Below are 21304 nucleotides of genomic sequence, written 5' to 3'. Positions count from 1 at the left end.
CCGTATTGCCATGGGAAAATGCACTTTTGTCAGAAGGCAGAAGAAAGAAAAGTCAATAAGTAATGCCAAAGATGCAGAATGATTCAATCACAAACGATAGTAATCATTTTGTACAAGTTCAGTGCTAACTAGGATCTGTCATGCAGGCTGCACAGATTTCTGTTGTGGGCCGCATGCATGTTTGACATGCCCGATCTATCGGGTATGATAGTAAGTCTGTCAGTCAGTTTTTTATTTTTATTGACTGTATTCTTAAATACTCCATTTGTAGAGTAATAGCATCTACAATTTAAACATGGTTGCACCTTTAAATCTGAGATTAATTTCTCCTATCATTTGTAAATCTATTGAATCAAATACAGTATGTAGTCACAGATTATCCCTTTTAAATTTAGAATATTGCATTTCATTTTTTATTGAGATGTATGTTTTACCTCATTTGCTTTAGCTTTGCATGTACCATCAATTCCTCTAGAGTAGGGTTGTGCATTATACAGGTACTGGAAAAGTACAGAAAACCCCAATTTTTGTAACAGTGTGATACCAGCATTTTGAGATTTTTTGATACTCAGCATTAATCTTCCTTCCATTCCACACATCAATCTGATCATTCTTCTCTTAGTACTTTAAGCTTTATTTTATGTTCTGTTTTGATCAGCAATGTTTTACCTTCATAGAAAGTATACAGGTTCCATCAACTTCAACATTCAACACAAGTAAGAGAAACTCCTTTAATAACACAGAGTCTTAAACCTAATCCAGGTGTACTTCCGGTGCCAAATCATTGTCTCCAGGAAGCACTTCTGGGTCACACTGAACCACCATAGGACAGAGGATCCGCCTTCCAACAGCTTACCCTGGTGGCACCCATGGAACCCAACGTGGCAATCTTATGGAACTAGAACTCCCATGCTGCCCTGTGGGTATCCTTAAGGGGATTACCAAGAGTAACAGTCCATTATATTGGCCTCCTAACCAGGAAAGGGAACAGAATCCATCTCAGCTGGGATTCCAATCCATCCATAACTCTCTCTCTCTCTCTTAACCTACCAGTTAGGTTACCTACCTCGTAGGTAACCACCCATACAATCAGATCGGGATTCAGACTACGAATGCTATGAATGTAATTACTGCGATCTCCAGGCTGTCAAATATACAAACTACATGTCGTGGCTCAGTGTAAGAGGCTTTGTCTCTGATGCTGACGTCTGAGGTTTGATCCCTGCGAGGGGTGCAGTGGAGTGTGTATGCCTGATGAGCCCAAATAAAGGCGAAACATGTGTTGCATACTCTTTGCATTATTTGACAGTAAATTATGTAACATATATATATATATATATATATATATATATATATATATATATATATATATATATATATTCTGTATATTTACAGTGGCATGCAAAAGTTTGGGCACCCTTGCTTAAATTGCTTAAAATGTCTGGTACTGTGAATAATTAAGTGAGCAGAAGATGAAATGATCACTAAAATGCATAAAGTTAAAGATGACACATTTCTTTAATATTTTAATCAATATTACATTTCTATTTCCATCATTCACAGTTACAAAATACCAAAAGTAGTAGTTAGTAACACCCCATTTGGCAAATATCACAGCTTGTAAATGCTTTTTGTAGCCAGCTAAGTCTTTCAATTCTTACTTGGGGTATTTATGCCATTTTTCCTGGCAAAAGACTTCTAATTCTTCATGATTCTTGGACCGTCTTGCATGCACTAATTTTTTGAGATCTATTCACTGTCACAATAAGAGTTGAAAGACATCAAAATGGTTTGGGGCAGCCACCCGTACATTGTGCCCTGGCTGCAAAATGGGTAAATTAGCTTGTAAAATGTTCACAAGTCTGAGTCCAAAACAGAACTGATCTTAAAGTTGTAACGATGGCGGCTTTAAAAACTGCGACAGGAAGTGATGTCACCAGTGGGACCGAAACCGGAAGTGACATCCTCAGTGGGCCTGGAACTGTGTGGGATTTCCAGTGGATGGTCTGCAGAGGATTGAGAGAGAAAGTCAGTGCACCTCGCCACTCCCTCGTCTGGCGTGGAACTACTGTTATTCAGGCCCTTGTAAGCGCTAGGGGTTGGTGTTACCCCGTTAAACCCAACAGACAGACATACAGGACACAGTTTTAAAGCACAAAGAAGTATTTTTAATTCTTCTTTTCTCCAATAATGCTCCCCAAGAACCACAGCCACAGTAAACAGGCAAGTAAATAAATACAATTCTCAATAATAATAATAATAATAACTCTCTCCTACACACCTCCCAGCAAGCTCTGTCCTACACCTCCTGACTCCAGCTCGCTTGCTGGGTTCCCATCAGTACTTTATATAGTCCTTGACCCAGAAGTACTTCTGTCCTTCCACCCACATGACTTGCTAGCACTTTGGGGTCAGATGGAGAACTGTTTTTTTCTTCATCCCGGAAGTACTTCGGAGCTTCCATCCTTGTGACCTGTGAGTATTCCCAGGCTATGGATTAGGTGTGGTTCCTCCTGGCGGCACCCACGGTACCCAACAGGGCTGAGATACCGAACTCCAAGTCTCAGTTTGCCCTGCGGGAATCCGGGGAACCATTATACTCCAGGGGAGCTGCCTTCTAGTGTTTTGGAGGAGTCAGTGTCCAAAAATATCAGCCTTCCCTTCCATCTCTTGGGCATTCTGGCCGGGTTGATCTGCTGGCCGTCCCTCGCACCCTTTCGCTGCCTCCAAATTGCATGTGTGTGACACCACACAAAATTCTTTATTGACTTCAACAGTCCACAGGACTTCTTTCATAAATGCAGTATTTATGTATTTCATAAATACTGACAGATACCTTTGCTGACTTCTGCTTTGAGTGGATGCTGGCGGGACTGGTCGCTGCTGCTCGCCAGTAACTAGACTATTGAGTTTTGCTATGACTGGTGATTTTGATGGTATTATTACTTTTTTTTTGCCATTTTTGTTGATATCTCTGTGTGGCTGCATTGCTGTGTATGCATTTAGCTTCAGCCTAACCCCCGTTTCATTTGAAACTTACCGGTTTGTTCTCTGGATGCCTTAGCTGCCTGTGGCTTCTCCTACAATGTGGACTGGGAGGATATTCACCTGGTTAATGTTTGTCTGGAGTCTTCTGTCGCTCACTATCCAACCTGCGACTGGCCTCCTCCAGTACTCAGCTGCTGAGCTTCTTCGACTGCGTCTGCACCAGTCTGTGCCTCTGTTGACTGTGGTGCATTTCGACCCGGACGTCTTACTTCTCCCCCGCCAGAGATTCCGAATGGCCGCCTCGAAAGAATTCATTCTTTCTGGTCCGACTTTCGGCACCCCCACGTAACACAGATAGGAATGCTGACCACAGCGTGTTGGCCAGCTTAGCTCGGTCGACTAACTGTCAAATGCAACAGCAACATTGTCAGCTTCGGTCTACTGAACATCCGCTCACACATGAGCAAGGGACATCTCATTCAGGGTCTCCTCATTGACCGTAAGTTTGACTTTCTCTGTTTAACCGAGACTTGGCAGGAACCTCAAGACTTTTCATAACTTAATGACTCCGGGGTTTGTTTACACTTGTCAACTCCATTCCTCTGGCCGTGGAGGAGGTGTCACGATAATTAATCGCGAGAAGTGGAAAGTGCTGTCATTGTCTGCGCCTGCTGTTAGCTCTTTTGATCAACTGTGTGTCATTTGTCTGGTACCAGTTCCTACCATCATTGCAACTGTCTACCGTCCTCCTAAATCAAACAATGATTTTTTGAATGATCTTGCTACCTTTCTTACCCATCTATCTGCAATTACTCCAAATATAATTCTGCTGGGGGATTTTAATATACATCTGGACAATATCAATATCCCTCTCACAAGAGACATTTTATCTTGCCTGGAGAGTTTTGGATACCAGCAGCACACTGATGTTCCTATCCATTGTAAAGGACATATCTTGGATTTGATCTGCTGCTCTGGTGTTGTTCCTCTCAATCTTACAGCAGATGAACTCATTATAACCGATCATTTTCTCCTTTCATTCAGTGCTAAACTTACTTTTTCTGTTCCTAAGGTCCCCCGTCTCATAGCTTTTCATAACATTAAGAATATTAACTTGAATTTGCTGTCTTCCAGAATTGATTCCCAAATGGACTTTTATAATTTATCCACTCCCATAGAACTGGTCTCATATTATAACACTTGTCTTAATAGTATTCTTAATTCTCTTGCTCCGCTAAAAACCAGATCTGTTTCTTTTCCTTTTTCTGCCCCCTGGTTTACGCCTGAACTTCGGCTTCTGAAAGCTAAGGGCAGACAATTTGAAAGGTTATATTAAAAATCTGGACTCTTTGTACACAAAGATGTATAAAAATCATGTACTCTACTAGAGTGGAACCTCGGTTCACGAACGCCTCGGAACACGTACAAATCGGTTTACGACCAAAAAGTTCACCAAAGCATCTGTTCCCGACCACACACTCGGTATACGAACAAGCCAGCTTTCCTTTCGGTTTGTGCGCGCCGATGATTTCCGCTTGCATTGCATTGTTCTCGGTCAGACGTGCGTGGTTGCATGTGCGTGCATGCTTTCGCTGTGGCGTGGTTGCATGTGCGTGCATGCTTTCGCTGTGAACTCTTTGTGTTCTATTTTGTTTCCATTCCGGTTCGTACACGTCGATTACTCTATGTAAGCACGTGTTCAGCCTCTCCCTGTGCATTGTTCTTAGTCAAACATGCATGCTTTTGCTGTGAACTCTTTGTGCTCTACATTATTTCGTGTGCTTTTGTAGTTAACCATGGCTTCTAAGCAAGTGAAGAGGGGTGAGAAGAAAGATTTAAAGAAAATTGAAAATGAAGTAAAGAAAGAAATTATTGAAAAGTATGTGCGTTTGTGTTATTGATCTTGCCACTGAGTACAAGAAGTCAAAATCTACGATTTCAACTATTCTAAAGCAGGAAGAGGCCATTAAAGCAGCTCATGTTGCAAAAGGAGTTACAGTGTTAACCAGGCAGAGGCCTCAAGTGTTGGAAGAGGTGGAAAAACTGTTGCTAGATTGGCTGAACGAGAAGCAACTTGCGGAGGACAGCGTAAGTGAGGCGATGTTATGCGAGAAAATGCCAGGAAGATTCATGGTGATTTGCTGCAAAACTATCCTTCTATGAGATGTGAAAGTGAGGAATTTAAAGCCAGTAGAGGATGGTTTGAAAAGTTTCACAAGAGAAGTGGCATTTATAGTGTGGTAAGGCATGGTTTATTAAATTACGGATTTTTCAAATGTTCTTTTCCCTGTGCTTAAAACTCATTAAAAAAAAGTTTTTTAATGAGTTGTCCGTAGCGTGATTTGTTGCAATGTTATTTTCTTGGTGGTTTATTAAATTACAGATTTTTCAAATGTTACTTTTTTTTCCCTGTGCTTAAAACTCATTAAAAAAAGTGTTTTTGGCATAACGGTTCGTAGCGTGATTTGTTGCAATGTTACTTTCTTGGTGGTTTATTACAGTTCTAGTTAAAGCCTGCTTCCCTTCTTTGGTCCCTCTCATTTCTGCCATCATTCACTCTTCTCTTACTACTGGTATTATTCCCTCATCTTTTAAAACTGCTGCTATAACCCTAATACTGAAGAAACCTGGTGCTGATCCTACTAACTTCAATCATTTTCGCCCTATTTCTAATTTGCCCATTATCTCCAAAATTCTTGAAAAAATACTGGCTATCCAACTCCAGTCCCACTTATCTCATAATAATCTATATGAAAAGTTCCAGTCTGGTTTTCACCCCCTCACAGTACAGAAACGGCACTTCTTAAAATTACTGTGTTTTGTTATACTTGTACCTTTTGTGAAAGTGTTTATTTGATATTTGGACTTCAGGCTTCATACATTATACACTTCATGTCTACATTTTGTCAATTATTACTAAATTATGAAATACGTTTTTGTTTTAACGATGTATTTACATAGATTGTTGTAGACACGGAAGACACACGAAATGCATGTATTCCATATTGTTTACCCTATGCAACTCCCGGCAACTCACACGCAGGTAAACAGACTTGAGCTGAGAGAACTTTCTGCCCTATCTGCGTTGGTGGGGGGATGGGGTAGCAGGCTGCTTGCTGCTTATGTTGATCGCCACATTTATAACACAAAAGATGCTGACGGAGTGGTGCAAACAGATTTAAAGTGGGCCGGGATTACGAGTTTTTTCGTAGGTTTTGGTAATTCTAGTGTTAAACGGCATGAATTTCCAAAAAAAAAACTGAAATGACTGAGGTGTACCAAAAGTTTTTACTGGTAGTATATATGCAGCAGAGACATGAAACATTGTTTAGAGTTTTCCATGCAGTGCTTGCCCAGCTGTATACTTGGGACAAATGTCTAAAACACTCGCAACACATATTCAACAACATTGCAATACTGTCAGAAGGAAGGACCCATGGTCTCCGATATATGCATATACCAACTCAACTGGACGAATGTTTAACAGGAACAAGTGAGTGAGATTCAAGGCAAATACTAAGTGTGCCAGAATGCTGGCTGAATCATGGCTATTAAATGAAAATGCCATTACCAGACATTTGAACATAAACCCAGCATATGCAGGCTTAAAAAGAAGAACATCCAAATAATACTAAATATTTCAAGACTAACACCCTATGAGCTCACCTTACTAATCCACCTCTTTTACAGCCCCCTTCCTCATTTGCTGTGATACCTGATAGGTGTTGAAAGCACAGGAATTAAAACCTATTCTAAGATACTTGATTCATTTTCTCCCTTTTCTATCTGTAGCTGTGAAAATGAAAGCATTAATGCATGTGATTAATTTTGAAAGTTTTACACAGTATTTTTGCTTAATTGCATTTAGTGCATGCATTTTTTGATACCACTTGCTATCTAAGCCAATGAGGCTGACAATATTAAAAAATCTGTTCCAGCTTACATTAAATTTCCAGATTTTAAATAAACATATTGGTAAATTAAAATGTTCTTCAATTATTAAATAAAAGTAGTTGTATATTAATATAGTTGGTACACAGTGGTGGAATCTGAGTCTCCAAACTCAGTTGTGCTTGAATTCCAAACCCTGTTCTCCTGTTCCATGTCCATCAACCATGCCAAATCAAAGCCTTTTAATGTTCACATTGGCTCAGATGGAACACCGCCCTCTCTCTTTCACATCTCTTTGAGACGATCCTTGCCAGGATGGAGATTACTCAGTAACAATGCACCAAGACCAATGGATATTTGTGCAACAGAGCATCTCTTTCTCACCTCTTCCACTCACATGAACTGGTTACAAAGTGTGCATGTCTGTCTCTCTCTCTTAGCTCTGGTCGGCCAGCATTAGACTTTTAGCTTTGGTGAACTTGTTTTATGTGCAAACATTTTTGGAACAGTGTTAGAAATTCAATGACTAAGGTAGAAGAATATACAATTAAGATCAATGGTGAATTTTAACAATTAAAATTGAATTACACATATTGCAACTTGCAGTCTTCCTCTTTCAACTTCCACCATTTGATCCTTGGCTGTTCCCTCACTCTCTTACTCTTCTTGATATCCAACATCATCCTACAGACCACCATCCTATGCTGCTTAACTCCACTTTCCCCTGCCACCACTTTGCAGTCTTCAGTCTCCTTCAGATTATCTCTTCTGCATAGGATGTAATCTACCTGTGTGCATCTTCCTCCACTCTTGTATGTAACCCTATAGTACTCCCTCTTCTTAAAATACATATTCACCATAGCCATGTCCATCCTTTTGGCAAAATCCACTATCCTCTGGCCTTCTTCATTCCTCTCCTTGACACCATACCTACCCATCACCTCCTCGTCATCCACTGTTCCCTTCACCAACATGCCCATTGAAATCCGCTCCAATCATCACTTTCTGTCCCTTAGGTACACTGTTCATCACTTCATCCAACTCACTCCAAAAATCTTCTTTCTCACCCATTGCACACCCAACTTGCGGTGCATATGCACTTACAACATTCATCATCACACCACCAATTTCCAGATTCATAATCATTACTCTGCCTGACACTCTTTTCACCTCCAAAACACTCTTGACATACTGTTCCTTCAGAATAACTCGTACCCCATTTCTCCTCCCATCCACACCATGATAGAACAATTTGAATCCACCTCGAATCCACCTGGCCTTACTCCCCTTCCATTTAGTCTCTTGCACGGACAATATATCAACCTTCCTTCTCTCTTACCAGTCATACTGCCAACATTCAAAGTTCCTACCCTCAGTTCCACTCTCTTTACTTTCCTCCTCTCCTCCTGTCTCCGGACACGTCTCCCCCCTCTTCTTCTCCTTTTTCTTCTTAAAAACATTCAGACTGCAAAGAGTGTTTATGCAGTATGTTATACACATCCCAATTAGTCAAAATGACCTCAGACAGCTGGACATGACATCATTGATAATGTTGTGAATTGAGACAACACTGTCCTTCATAAGTAGAGTAAAAGGATTAAACAGTTTCTCAGTCATACATTTCCAAAAATGACTATTTTGTTGTAGTGAAAATGTGAATGCATAAAGCTTCCAGGGAAATTATCCGATTTACTATACTATTATTTTGAACTTCCCTATGGAATTAATAAAGTATTTAATCTAATCTATTATATTTTATGTCTCTTCTTTCCAAAATTCACATCCATATTTAAGTATGCTCAGGCCTTTACATAAGACAGTCACCAGAAAAATGTTAAGTAAAAACATATTAATCTGGTTACTTGAAAATGAAAGTGAACTTATTTTTACATGGAGACTGAGTCCAACAATACCTTAATAAAGTACGTTTGCCTCATCTGGCAGTTGACAGCGCTCTCAAATTGTATTTTGTTTATCTTTCCACTGAATATAAGGACCCATTCACTAGGAAGCTTATCCTAGTTTTCAAAACAGGCTCGTCATTTAATGGTAAAAACATTTTTAAATTTACAGTTGAATGTTGTGATGTATTAATGGTAATACAATATTTAAACTGGGTTACTGCTAACATTATTTTATGTTATGCAGTGTAATATTTATTTTTGTTTGTCCTCGTTTTTAAATTTTGCATCTCACATCATTTGGGAAAACTGATCTGGTGTATGACCCACTGAAAACTGCTAGGAAATACTCATGTTTACAAGTTGCTATTACTTCTGAATCTCTCAGCTTCAAAAGATTTTCAACTAATACACTCATGCTCTTGAGTAGTGAATGTGAAGCTCCGGTAAGACCAGTACAAATGTAGAGGTAATCTCTTGCTTTCAAATCGATGAAATAAATCAACTGGAGAAAATAAAATCAGAGAAAAAATTGCAAGCTGTTTATTCTGTTATAACACCTGGGTGTAAATCAGTAATATACAGGACATATACTGTATTTTCTGTACCGGCATGAGAATGCAGCTGTTGTGTCCTTGGGCAAGACACTTAATTTACCTTGCCTGCTGGTGGTGGTCGGAAGGATTGGTGGCGCCAGTGTTCGGCAGCCTCACTTCTGTCAGTGTGCCCCAGGGCAGCTGTGGCTACATAGTAGCTTATCATCACCAGCGTATGAATGTGTGTGTGAATGGGTGAATGACTGTTGTGTTGTAAAGCGCCTAGGGGGGTTCTTGAACTCTAGTTAGGCGCTATATCAAATACAGGCCATTTACCATTTACCATTTACTTGTTTTGGAAGAGGAAAGCCTATAAAGCATCATGAACATTACTGAGACCATCCCAGACTGGCCAACTAGTCACTTACAAGGGTCATTCCCACACTTCTTAACTATTAGTCTAACAAAGACAATTTTATTTCTCCCAATCAACTTAATGGTTGTGTCTTTGATCAGTTGTTTGGGACTGATTACTATTATCTGATTTTAGCATTGTTTTGCAGGACGAGTTGCTCAGTGTTTTATGTAGGGCCTTTAATAAGAAACATCATGCTTTACACACTCATATAAAGAAAAGCATCATTTCGTGAGTCAGTACTGGACTTCTGTCATGTAACTATTACGGTTTCAGATATATCCTTAGAGATTATTGCTGTAGTCAAGAATTTCAGAAAATAATGTTCATATTGAAACATTCTGAAATGTAAAACAGTTGATGCAGTTTTCTTTGCATGATTGAACATGCAGAGTTCTTATCAGACTAACTAATTCTTTGCTCTAACATATCTCTGTTTTGCTTCTTTTCATCTCCAGAGATTGAGAAGTTGGAGCGTCCTAGTCATCTACAGAAGATTGTAGCAGTGCTCCCACAGACTGTGTTGGTGGTTATGAGATATCTGTTTGCTTTCTTGAACCAGTAAGCTTTTTGCCTCTAAAACTGTAGAATTTTAATAGCAAATGGTTTTATTTCCAAGTTTATTCACTGTAGCTAAAAGAAGCCTTTTCTCTTACTTGTTCGTACTTTCTTCCATTAAATTGATAATTATTGTGATCTATCATTCTTCTTTTTACATTGTCTAGCTTGTCTCAGTACAGTGATGAGAACATGATGGATCCATATAATCTAGCTGTGTGCTTTGGTCCTACACTTGTGTCAGTGCCAGTTGAGCAGGATCCCGTATCAGTCCAAGCACATGTGAATGAGGTGGTGAAAACTATAATAATTTACCATGAAAAGATTTTTCCGGGAGCAAAAGAGCTGGCGGGTCCTGTGTACGAAAAATGTATGACTGGCGAGGAGGATTACAGGTAAGTGAATAGTGTGGTAGCTTATGATAGGGAAACTTGATTTCTCAGATGGCATGTTCAATAGTTTGTTTGTGATTTTGGGAAACAGAATTTGTGAACATAATAACTGTTGGAGTGCTTATTTCTGTGTGAAATACTGGTGTAAGAACAACTGGAGGAAACAGTGCAATTAGGGTATTGTAGGGCTCTGTAGCTGAACAGCGGCAATACAGATTGCCGCGTGCTGTGAATTCAGAGGACTTAAAGCTCTAGGAGGACATACTATTATTTATATTATTATTATTTTAGTAATGTTATCAACAGCATACAGAGGTGATTTATAGTGAATGAATATGGGAACTTTGATATTAGATGGCAATACACTGTAGCAGTCATCTTTCATTTACTGTAAAATTACATTTGCCAAATTGTCAGGCATGAAATATAAACACATCTCAGAAGACTAATTATGTTAAAAAACTTAAGAATACAAATAAAGAGATTAATGTTTTCAATATTTGGTGTATTTGTTCCACCAATTTGTTTTACTTTCTTTATCAGTTTAAATACTTTAGTATCAAAGTTTGTTTTCATATTGACATGGTGTATAGAAAGGCCTGAAAAGTTATTGTATGAGTCAGTGTTTTGTTTATACTTGTCTAAAAGTGAATGACTTTCACATGTTTATTTTTTTAATTTAGATGCTCCAGTTTCTTATGTTCATGCTTTTAACTTACTTCTCTGAATATAAAACAATAGCAAAATATTATGATTCTAAAGTTGCAGCTACATTTTAAGAAGAGTTCCATTTTTTCTCCTCTTTCTCAATCACTTAAAATTACATGATTTTAATGAGAAAAGGAGTCACTGAATTAAGCATAAAAAAACATGCGCAACATAAACTTAAGTTCTGGTATCACTTAAGATATGGATGACAATCTTACATCCTTAATTTAAAGGTGTTTAATTGTTCTGTGAGATAGTACCCTGGAAGTATTATGAGCAAAGTTGCCCACATCAGTTTTCATGATCTTCAATATCTTCTTGTGTATAAATACCCAATTAAAGTGAGATGATACAATTAGGCAGACACCTAACTGTGAAATGCATTTTTACAGTGTTCTAATAGCAGTGTTTCTGATATTTAGTGTACTCTGCTGTCTAATCTGAAGGCACTGGTAATTTTGTTTCCTGCTTTTTGTTGCTTTATCACAGTTTTTTCAAAGGGACTTCTAATGCAGATTTCAGCCATTGTTGTCTCTTTTCATCAGTTTATTTTTTTTATTTTCAACCTCAGCAAATGGATTTTTCTCCTCTTTCACCTGCAGTGATAGTATTTTGCCAGAACCAATCGCTGAAGAAGCTGACGCAGAGATGGAGGGCTTTGCTGAACCCCATGCTAGCGAGGATGGTAATAGATATATTCAGCTGGCTAGAGTGCATTGGATATTATGAACATTCCCATGATTCTGGTTTAGAAAAAGATATGTAACCTAGAGTATGATTATAAAGGAAATATGTCTTGGATCTACTTGTTTTATTAACTCTGGATTTTCTTTTATGAAACTGGCAGAAATGGACAATCCTGAAGTGGTGGCCCAGTTTGATTATACAGGCCGTTCCCCACAGGAACTCACCTTTAAGAAAGGAGATGTTCTAATTCTCCACAGCAAGGCTTCAGCTGACTGGTGGCGTGGGGAACTGGGAGGGTGCAAGGGTCTTATTCCTCATAAATACATCAGTGTGCCAGAAGCGTGAGTATACAATTAATTGTCCACAATATTTTGCAAGAGAGTGAGGTGTGTAATAATTATAATATACATAATTTATTTTTTTAGAAGATAAGACACTATGCATCTATACAGCTACATAAGAGGGAGTTTGCTGGTCCCCCTTATAAATTATATGGGATTTTATGGTATTGAACAAGAAGAATATTCCAAATAAACTACAGTAATTTCTGATGAATATTTAGTGCTAAAGAACTGGAATTACAGAATGTTTAGATTTGGGTAATTTTTTGTTCTTAATCCTGGCAGGATAGGCTTCAGCTTCAGAAAAACCTATAATGGACTAATTGGGTCCAGAAAATGAATGAATGTAGTCTGATTAAACAAGTCAGTACTATGAGTCTTAGCAAAAACTGATTATCTAAAGAAAAGGGTTTCTGATTTTACTTTCTCTTGTGGCTATTGTATTTTCATTACAAATGACCACTTAAATAAATTCTTAATTAAAATGAACTCTTTGATTAACTGAACATCTTCCTTTTTTTTGCACATACAGTGTGAACGGAAAAATGTATTTAGTTTCTGTTTAATATTTCTCCATGATATAGATAGATAGATAGATAGAAGATAGATAGATAGATAGATAGATAGATACTTTATTAATCCCAAGGGGAAATTCACAAATATATAGAACATATATTCACATATAGTGTACACATACAGTATATTCTTTTTATTAACTCTGGTTCAGTTTAAACATAGCGTGCCTTCATTTTAATTTATTAGAATCAGGTTGTAATAAAAAAATTTTGGTATTAATAATATTGCATCAAATTTAAGATCATCTAATATACTGTCATTTGCACCCATATGAAATGTGGCTGCACTCATTTACTAAGGCAAGCTTGTAACATTCTTTATATATATTTTCTTAAATCTGAAAGAAGTTAATACCCCTTTTGACTAAAACCATAGGTGAATTTTGTGGTTTTTGAACCTAGACAGAAATGCCCATGTGTTTCAGCAAGCACAGTACACTATAATATGTAATGGTACCCTTCAGCTATAGCATCTGTAGGTCATTACTGCTATATTATATTAAACTTATGAAATAAACAAATCTCATTCCTTTGTGTTTCTTTTGTTTTGTTTTTAATGCTCTAATTTACACATTTGCCTTAAGCATTTAGTTTTAATAATTGTTGAAAGCAGGTCAGATCATATTCTTGACATTAACCAGCCCACATCTCCAAATTGTCCTTCTTCTGCATACCTTTTGCATTATAGTAAGTCCTTTTAAAGAGGATTTTATATTTAAACCATGCATTTTTAAATACTCATTGATTAATAGTTATCAATATTAACTTCTTCACTTTTTTTGTGGTCGTGAGCAATATTGTACATTCTTGTATACCGAGGTATTCAAATTAAAAATAGATGCTCACAGTTGTTTTTAGACATCTTCAATCATGGTCTTGGAGAACCCTGATGAAGCAGATTGCTGTTTATCGGTCATTTCTCTGAACTTATTCAGTATTACATTCAATGCTCAATTACAAAAATCCTGGCTCTTAAAGGAGGAGATGTATGTGGTTTTCAATTGTGTCTTTAAAAAATCAGTTAGTCTAGAAACTGTGCCTTTTAATGACCTACATTCTATCAACTGTATATGTTATTGCCTAATCAGTTAATAAGTAGTAGATTTTTGAAACAGATGATTTACATTGACTTATAATTCTTTATATATTGGTGATGTCCAAAACTTGGATTTAAAAAACATGCAGTAAGAAAAAGTTCAAGAATATCCAGTCAATTAAAAATGTTAATAAATGGAGCTGGTTTCTGGTTAAGAAACCTGGTAGGTATAAAATCCATGAACAAAAGTGTATAAAGCCCTGTTTTAGACCAACTCTGAATCTTTGCCAATTCAATGTTGAAACTGATTTTAAAATTACCTTTTTTATTTAGGGTCATTAATTATTCAAAACTGGGACTTTTTCTATATGTATGGCATATTTTTCCATTAAAATAACTTCATGTGAATGAGCCACTTTTGTAAGACACATAGGCCTGGATCAAAATGGTTTCAAAGCACTATGTACAAATATAAAGTCTTTATTCTACTGTTGGGGGAATGGGCAACAAAATATTACAATACACTTGCTTAGTCCATTACACGGTTTTATGGAGCTAAACCCTGTCAAGACAGGACAATGAAAGTGTAATTTTGAAGAACAAAATAAATTCTGTTTCTACACTGGATGATCCTTCTGTCTTTTAGTCCACTTATCCAATTCAGGGCCGTGAGAATAAATGCCTGGTGAAATATGCGCACAGACACAGGAAGAACATGCCATATCCTCAAACAGTAACTGGGTATTAGACTTGAACTCAGAAAGCTGATTCCATGAGACTGTAGTGCTAACCACTGTTTCATCATGCTGTTTCTGCTGATGTTCTTCTTGCCCCTTTTAGATGATAGGAAGGCAGTCCATTTTCTAATTTTAAAACATCTTAAAAAGACATCATTGTTACCCCCATGTTCGTTTCTTAAACCTTTTAGTATCTGTTTACACATGCATTCATCTTTTGATAATGCAAACCACCATGTTATCTTGCCTCCTTCACTTGATGTCCAAAACAACCATATAATACTTCATTGAAATGTATCTAAATATTACTGTGCTCCTCAGCCTTCGATCAATTTGAAAGCCTGAGCAGTCTGACAATTCCCATCTGCTGCTTTGCAAATGGAATTGCAATGTCACAATAAGCATATATATATTTGCAGTGTAACTAAACCATTGAGAATTAATATGGTTCACTGCTAGGCCCGATTATATTTCCTTCAACTTGATGATCCTGTAAATGTATTTTTGTGGTTTGAACTGTAAAAAACAATGTTAGAGGTCTTTAATTGCAATATTTTATTCACAATAATTTCAAGACGGGTTCTCCACTGACAAGTCCATGTCTGTCTTAAGGACTGCCTGTTTGGCAGTTTACACTCCCTGAAGTACCAGTGGTTTGCTCACTGCATATGTTGAATTTACCATATTTTTTGTGGAATGTTATGAGTTGTTTATACAAAAATGACTTTTGTGATAGATAAACAAGATTTATGAAGAGCCATCTTGTTAGCAATAATTGACCTGATTTGTTCTTTCACAAATTTCAGTCTTTCAGTTGTACAAACCTGTGAATGCCTGATGAACTTTATCCTGTTCTTCTTTCATGGCAAACTCCTCTAACATGTCACAAAGGCTGTAAATTTACCTTCTCTTTGCCTACTGTATTGTTTTGCTATGGTCCCTGGCTTGATATTTTAGCACATGTTTATTAGTTTCTTTTAGCTGATGTATTTTCTGATTAGCCTTCATCCTGACTTTGACAATTTGATATTCTGATATATTCACATTTGCATGCTTTTCTATAAGTACAATGGAAAATAAATATAATGAATGTACTCTTTGAATATGATATGTCTTGCAATGCCTTATAGAAGAATTGACCTAAGTGACTCTTAAATTCAGTGTTTTCAGTCTTCTGTGCATCATGATTAATGATAATTATAATTACTTTCCTTATACAATTTTTACAGGATAGCAAAAAAGATAGAGCTGCAGAACAAGAAAGAAGAGAGTAAAGCAGCCAGCATTGGGAATCTTCCAGAGGAAGTGGGGACAGAAACAGGGGGCAGGTAAACATACAGCATCTGAAGGCTGCATTGGCAGCAGGATGATAAAAAAGAAAAGATTAGTTAGATTTTCTCATAATTTTGTTTAACTAATTAAACAATGACTAAAAAATACTTACACTTGATGCATGTAGGAGTAGATATTTGTGTTGTGTTGAGTTATGGACAGATCAGCACTGCTGAAATTGGAAACACAAGGTATCCTTGTGAATGAGGAGGTTAATGAGTTGTCGTTAAGGATTTTTTTCTTGCTGATCAGAACCTGTACATATTCAGTTGCAGTTGATTGCAGATCTCTGTGGGGAGCAAATCTGCAACTGTTTTTTTAATTTTTAGAAATGTCTGATCAAATTCACCATTATTTTTTTTCCATGTCTCTTTCCTTAGAATGCGAGTCAACTCAGACAGTGCCTCTCTTCCCCGAACCCGTAGTGGTAGTAGCCCCTCCAGGAAGCTGACTTCGCCATTTATAGAGAGTAATCGACTGCTTATTCCTGTAACCCATCCTATACAAGGAAAGTTCCTGCTGCCACGAAGTCAAGTAGACATCTCAGACAAGTATGATGCTGAGTTGCTGTCATGCACAACATATTTATTGTCAAGTGTAATGGTTGTGGAGGGAAAATGAGGAACTGGGGCCATTTTTATTATGTCATTTTTTTAAACAAATGAAAATTTGATTTTCATAGAGGCCTACTGTACTGACTGAAACTTATTTCCTCTCCAGAGGCCATGAGAGAAGAAGTGCTGCTGACAATGCTGCAGGTGGTTTTGGAGCATCACTTGGGAAACATGTCATCTCTGCAGACCGTAATATGCAGGATACTAGCATAGCAGTGGACAAGGTAAATCACTGTTGTTAATGAGGTACCTATAAGTAAAGGATACTGAACTCAGTTAATGTAGAACATAGGGAAATTTGAAATAGTTCTCATGCATTTTGAAAGATGCTTTTTATTGTTTTCCTTTCTTTTAGACCTAATTTCCCATTCTTTCTTAGTGAATGAGCACTGTTATGTTTCTCTGTTGTAAAATAACAGGTTTTATTAATTCTGTAATTAATGTTACTTTACTAATAATAATTAATTACATTTATTTAACATTTTTCTAACTTAATAAAAAGCACTTTACATACACGGTGGAGAACTACTTCAGTCACTGCCAATGTGTAGCATCCTAGTGAATGATGTGATGGGAGCCATTCTTGCACCATTATGCTCACCGCACATTAGATGTTAGGTGGCAGAAAGGATGAGTGAGATAGTTAGCCAATATGGGACAAGAGTTGTTTAGATGGCTAGAATGACCAGGCCATGGTGGGCAATTTATCCAGAATATCTAGAAACACCCTACTCTTTTCAAAAGATGCCCAGGGAACTTTTATGACCCAAGAGAGTCAGGACCTCAGTTTTATGTCTCATCACAGCATAGTGTTCCTGTCATTGCACTGTGACATTGAAATCCACACACAGACCACAGGGTAAGCTCCCCTGATGACTTCACCAGTACTTCTTGCAGTAGCAACCCAGTGGTTTCTTATCTGGTCACACACCCCCTGTTTATGTCCATCCTCTGATACTGCAACCATCCTGTTACCTTGTCTCTTTGTTATGACTGAACTTGATGCCCAAAACTGTAATATGATACTGCATTGAGATGTATCTAAACATTAGTTTACCCCTTACCTTGCAACCTGTGTAAAAGCCTGAGTGCCCTGACAAGCGCTGTGAGCTTTAGAAAGGTGCTATATAAATCAAATGTAATATTATTATTTATTAACTCTGCTGCTTTGCATAAAGAATTGCTATGTCACACCAAGTAGTATCTTTGCAATACTCTTAAATAATGGAGAATTTCTTTGGCTCACTACTGCCTTCCCAGTGCACTTACTTAACCCATTGGCCCAGTCAATTAAGTTTTTGTGTCTTGAACTGTAAGTGAGAATGCCAGACATGTTTCATGGCAAGCTTTTACTCACATTGGAGGAGCATGGGGAGAGACGATTGCAAAAGTTCTCCGGCTGTCATAATCGAAAACAGTTATACAAGCCCACCACTCTTGACTGCTGTTGTATATCTGTATTCTTTTCTGAATGGAAGGGAAATAAATCATAATAGAAGATGCTGAGGCATGTAATGCCACAGCCCTTCTATGCTGATTCAATGAAAACTAGAAAACTGAAGAGCTTCAGTAGAAAAAAAAAATATGCGGCCTATGGTCCGACACATGTGCACAACAAATATTTCATGTAAGTTGGTTATGTATGTATATGCTCAGTTGACATCTCCATTATGTAATGTAAACAGCACAAGCATTGTATCAGATTTCTTCCCCAATTCCAAATCAGATGTTGAGACCTTGTCATGTAAATGTATCAACTGGTATATAGCACCATTCATGGAGCATTTATATTACAATGTAATTTGGTGAGATATTATTAATCCAACAAATACAAGGGGAAATTTAACATGAGCAATTGTAAAATTTGAAGTTGTACATTGTCAAAGATGAGACAATAGAGTCGAAAAAAGGTTTAGGGCAGCCACCTGTAGTATTTATCCCAGCTGCGAAAGAGTTAAATTGGGAGTACATTGTATACAGATACGAGTCCAAAACAGAACTGACTTAAGGAGGCAAAGATGGAGGTTTTTAGGGAGAGCAGAGGAAGTGAGGTCATCAGGGCTGGAACCGGAAGTGAGGTCATCAGGGCCGGAAACTGACAGTGATGTAATCCGAGCTGGAACCAGAAGTGAGGTCATTGGACCCAGGCGGAATTTCTCGTAATCGGTCTGCGGTGAAAAGAGAGAAAGGGTCAGTGCACTCCGGCACCCCCTGATCTATCATGGAATTACCCTTATTCAGGCCCTTTAGCTGTCTCCCATGCACATGTGTGTGACAACATGCTTTAGGTAATCAAGCTATACTGCTAGTCAGGTATGGCATGATTATGAATGATACAGTCAATAGGACAAACATGGTTTCAGATCAAGATCTGAAGTTTAAGATAAATGAAAATAACTGAATAGTGAAGAAAATGTTAGTGTACACAGGAATTTCTAAAAGCAACATTGAAATTGTTAAGTTTGTTCAGTTTAGATTTCAATGTTAAAACTGGTGATTCCACTGAAGAAAGGTAGTAGAGAATGAATGATGCACAGATATTTTTGAAAAAGACCTATAAAGTGAGAGGAAGCTCAGTTTGAATGAAAGTTCCAGTTAGGAAAGTTTGCTATGTGAAAAATTGATCAACATTCACATTAGCATGGAGAGGGGGAATTACACCATTTAGAACATTGGATTATGCTTTGAGACAAGTTAATGTTTTCTGCTTTTCTGTCTAGGAGGTTACTAAACAAATGAACTGTGTGTTCAAGGAGCTGCTGTCTCTGAAGCAAGGGAAACCAGAAGAGGTGGCAGAGAGTACACCCACAAAAATATCAGGAAGCAGCACAGGTTCTGATGCCAAGCAAAGTTCCACTCCAAAGAAGCCATTTGGCCTGAGAGGGAGGGCTCTGTTTAAAAGTGGGACAGGTCCAAATCCCAGTGGAGAGCAGCAGGATTAGAGGGGGAGAAAAATCTCTTATAGCCCCTTGTAAAGGAGTGACTTCTGACTGGTGATTTTATACAAAAGAAATAAAACCACAGGTAGAGGGGCTAGGAAAAAGCAAAGTGACAGAGAAAGACAGATCCGACCAGGATGATCTATTTGTTAATCCTGTTTGATGTGAAAGATGCTGGTTCACACTGTGGCTCTTTTATTCCAGTGTCCAAATGGCTACTTTGCACTGTGTTATTATGACTGTGTTAATTCATTTGGCATCAAATATTCTTTCCTCTTCACTTTGTTGTACAAATTGTTTTTTTATAGTTTAGTTTGGATTTATTCATCTTCATTTATATTTTTAATTCTTTGAATTAAGTCGCAATCATGCCACAGTAAGCAAGTTAACCAATTAGGTTTTTCTAATCACAATGGATATTTTGTGCTAAACTGGCTTCAGCATCTCTGCATCCACATGCTGTAGTCATGCCCTGTCTGTAAACTGCCTCTTGGCCTGCTTGTTTTGTGTTTTTTCCAAAGCCATCATTATTGCAGTTGCCTTGCATTCCCTGTGTTGGCAGGTCTGTCTTTAGTTGTGTGCTGTACAGGTAACCATTTCATGATCTATTGGCGTTGTGCTTTTATAACCTGCACCTGTCCTTTGCTGCAGAAATGAGAAATGAGAATCCAATATTGGAATTTATTTTTTTCTCCCTGCATTCTTTATTAGTAGGATGTACTGCTAAACAAACATTCTAAAACTCTTGCATCAAGTCCCTTGCCAGCACGGCACAGACGGACGCTCTGTTTCCCCATCTGCTAAACTGTGACTCTCAAGCCTAGGCAGGCATGAAAATGCTAACCTTACAATTACAGTATGCTTTATGTATCTTTTACAGCAGTCTGCTCCATCATAAGGCTCCAGTAATTTTTTGTTTACTCCAATGTCTTATTCAAAGGAGGTGCAGCTTATAAAGCAGGCAGACTAACTTTTGTTAAGTGATCTTTATGAAAGCAAACAAACTGAATCAGTGACATACAATGGGAAGCTCTAGTTTATTCACATATACTTTTGACACTTGTTGTTCAATTATTTTAAGCTTGAGTCCTATGTGTTAGTGTCTTCAAAATTTTGACAAGAAAACTCCAAGAAAAATTCCAGATTGTATGCTTCATGTTTCCTATAAATAGTAAAGACAGTATGTTTTTGAATCTTTGTCTCCTTGTCTTTCTTTATGCTTGAGAAGTTGGAACAGTTACGCCAGCCTAACTTTGGACAGTCAAGACATTTTCAGTTCAATTTCTTTCATAATAAGTTGAAAATCTGTGTTTAAAATTCTGTTTTAGCACTCTGAAAAAAGGGTCCATATCCAGTCATAGAAAATATGAACAGAAGTGACCCACTGAGCTCTGATGTGGATGAAATGTTTTATCCAATACTAACCCTGTTTTTGACCAGATGTAAAATGTGCAGCCTGAACCCCGTTGGCTGGGATTTGATTACAAGGTGAGAAATCTGAGAGTATAGAAAGTGATAAGTGCTGAGCAGTCATGACCCTTTTATGAACGTAAGAGCTGAGCACAGGGGAGCACTTGTGTTGACTAGACTTAAGTGTCGCACTTGAGATCTGAGCAGATCAAGAAGTTTTCCGAGTTCAACAAACATTGCCTTT

General features: G+C 37.7%; 1 protein-coding gene across 2 annotated transcripts in view; it reads left to right on the top strand.

Moving 5' to 3' along the window:
- arhgap4b (Rho GTPase activating protein 4b) overlaps nt 1-20843 on the top strand; it is an 85057-nt gene extending 64214 nt beyond the window's left edge. For both annotated transcript variants that reach the window (XM_039775948.1, XM_039775947.1), the window contains exons 17-24: nt 10190-10292; nt 10457-10684; nt 11992-12074; nt 12237-12417; nt 15995-16093; nt 16478-16648; nt 16818-16935; nt 19432-20843. In XM_039775948.1, coding sequence (XP_039631882.1) covers nt 10190-10292; nt 10457-10684; nt 11992-12074; nt 12237-12417; nt 15995-16093; nt 16478-16648; nt 16818-16935; nt 19432-19653 — 1205 coding nt within the window. In that variant the 3' untranslated portion in view covers nt 19654-20843. The remainder of the gene's footprint in view (nt 1-10189; nt 10293-10456; nt 10685-11991; nt 12075-12236; nt 12418-15994; nt 16094-16477; nt 16649-16817; nt 16936-19431) is intronic.
- Nucleotides 20844-21304: the final 461 nt, after the last annotated feature.

This window comes from Polypterus senegalus, chromosome 13 (genome assembly GCF_016835505.1).
Source record: "Polypterus senegalus isolate Bchr_013 chromosome 13, ASM1683550v1, whole genome shotgun sequence".
NCBI lineage: Eukaryota > Metazoa > Chordata > Cladistia > Polypteriformes > Polypteridae > Polypterus > Polypterus senegalus.
The sequence above is the reverse complement of the archived record's forward strand: the minus strand, read 5'-3'. Positions and strand labels throughout refer to the sequence as shown.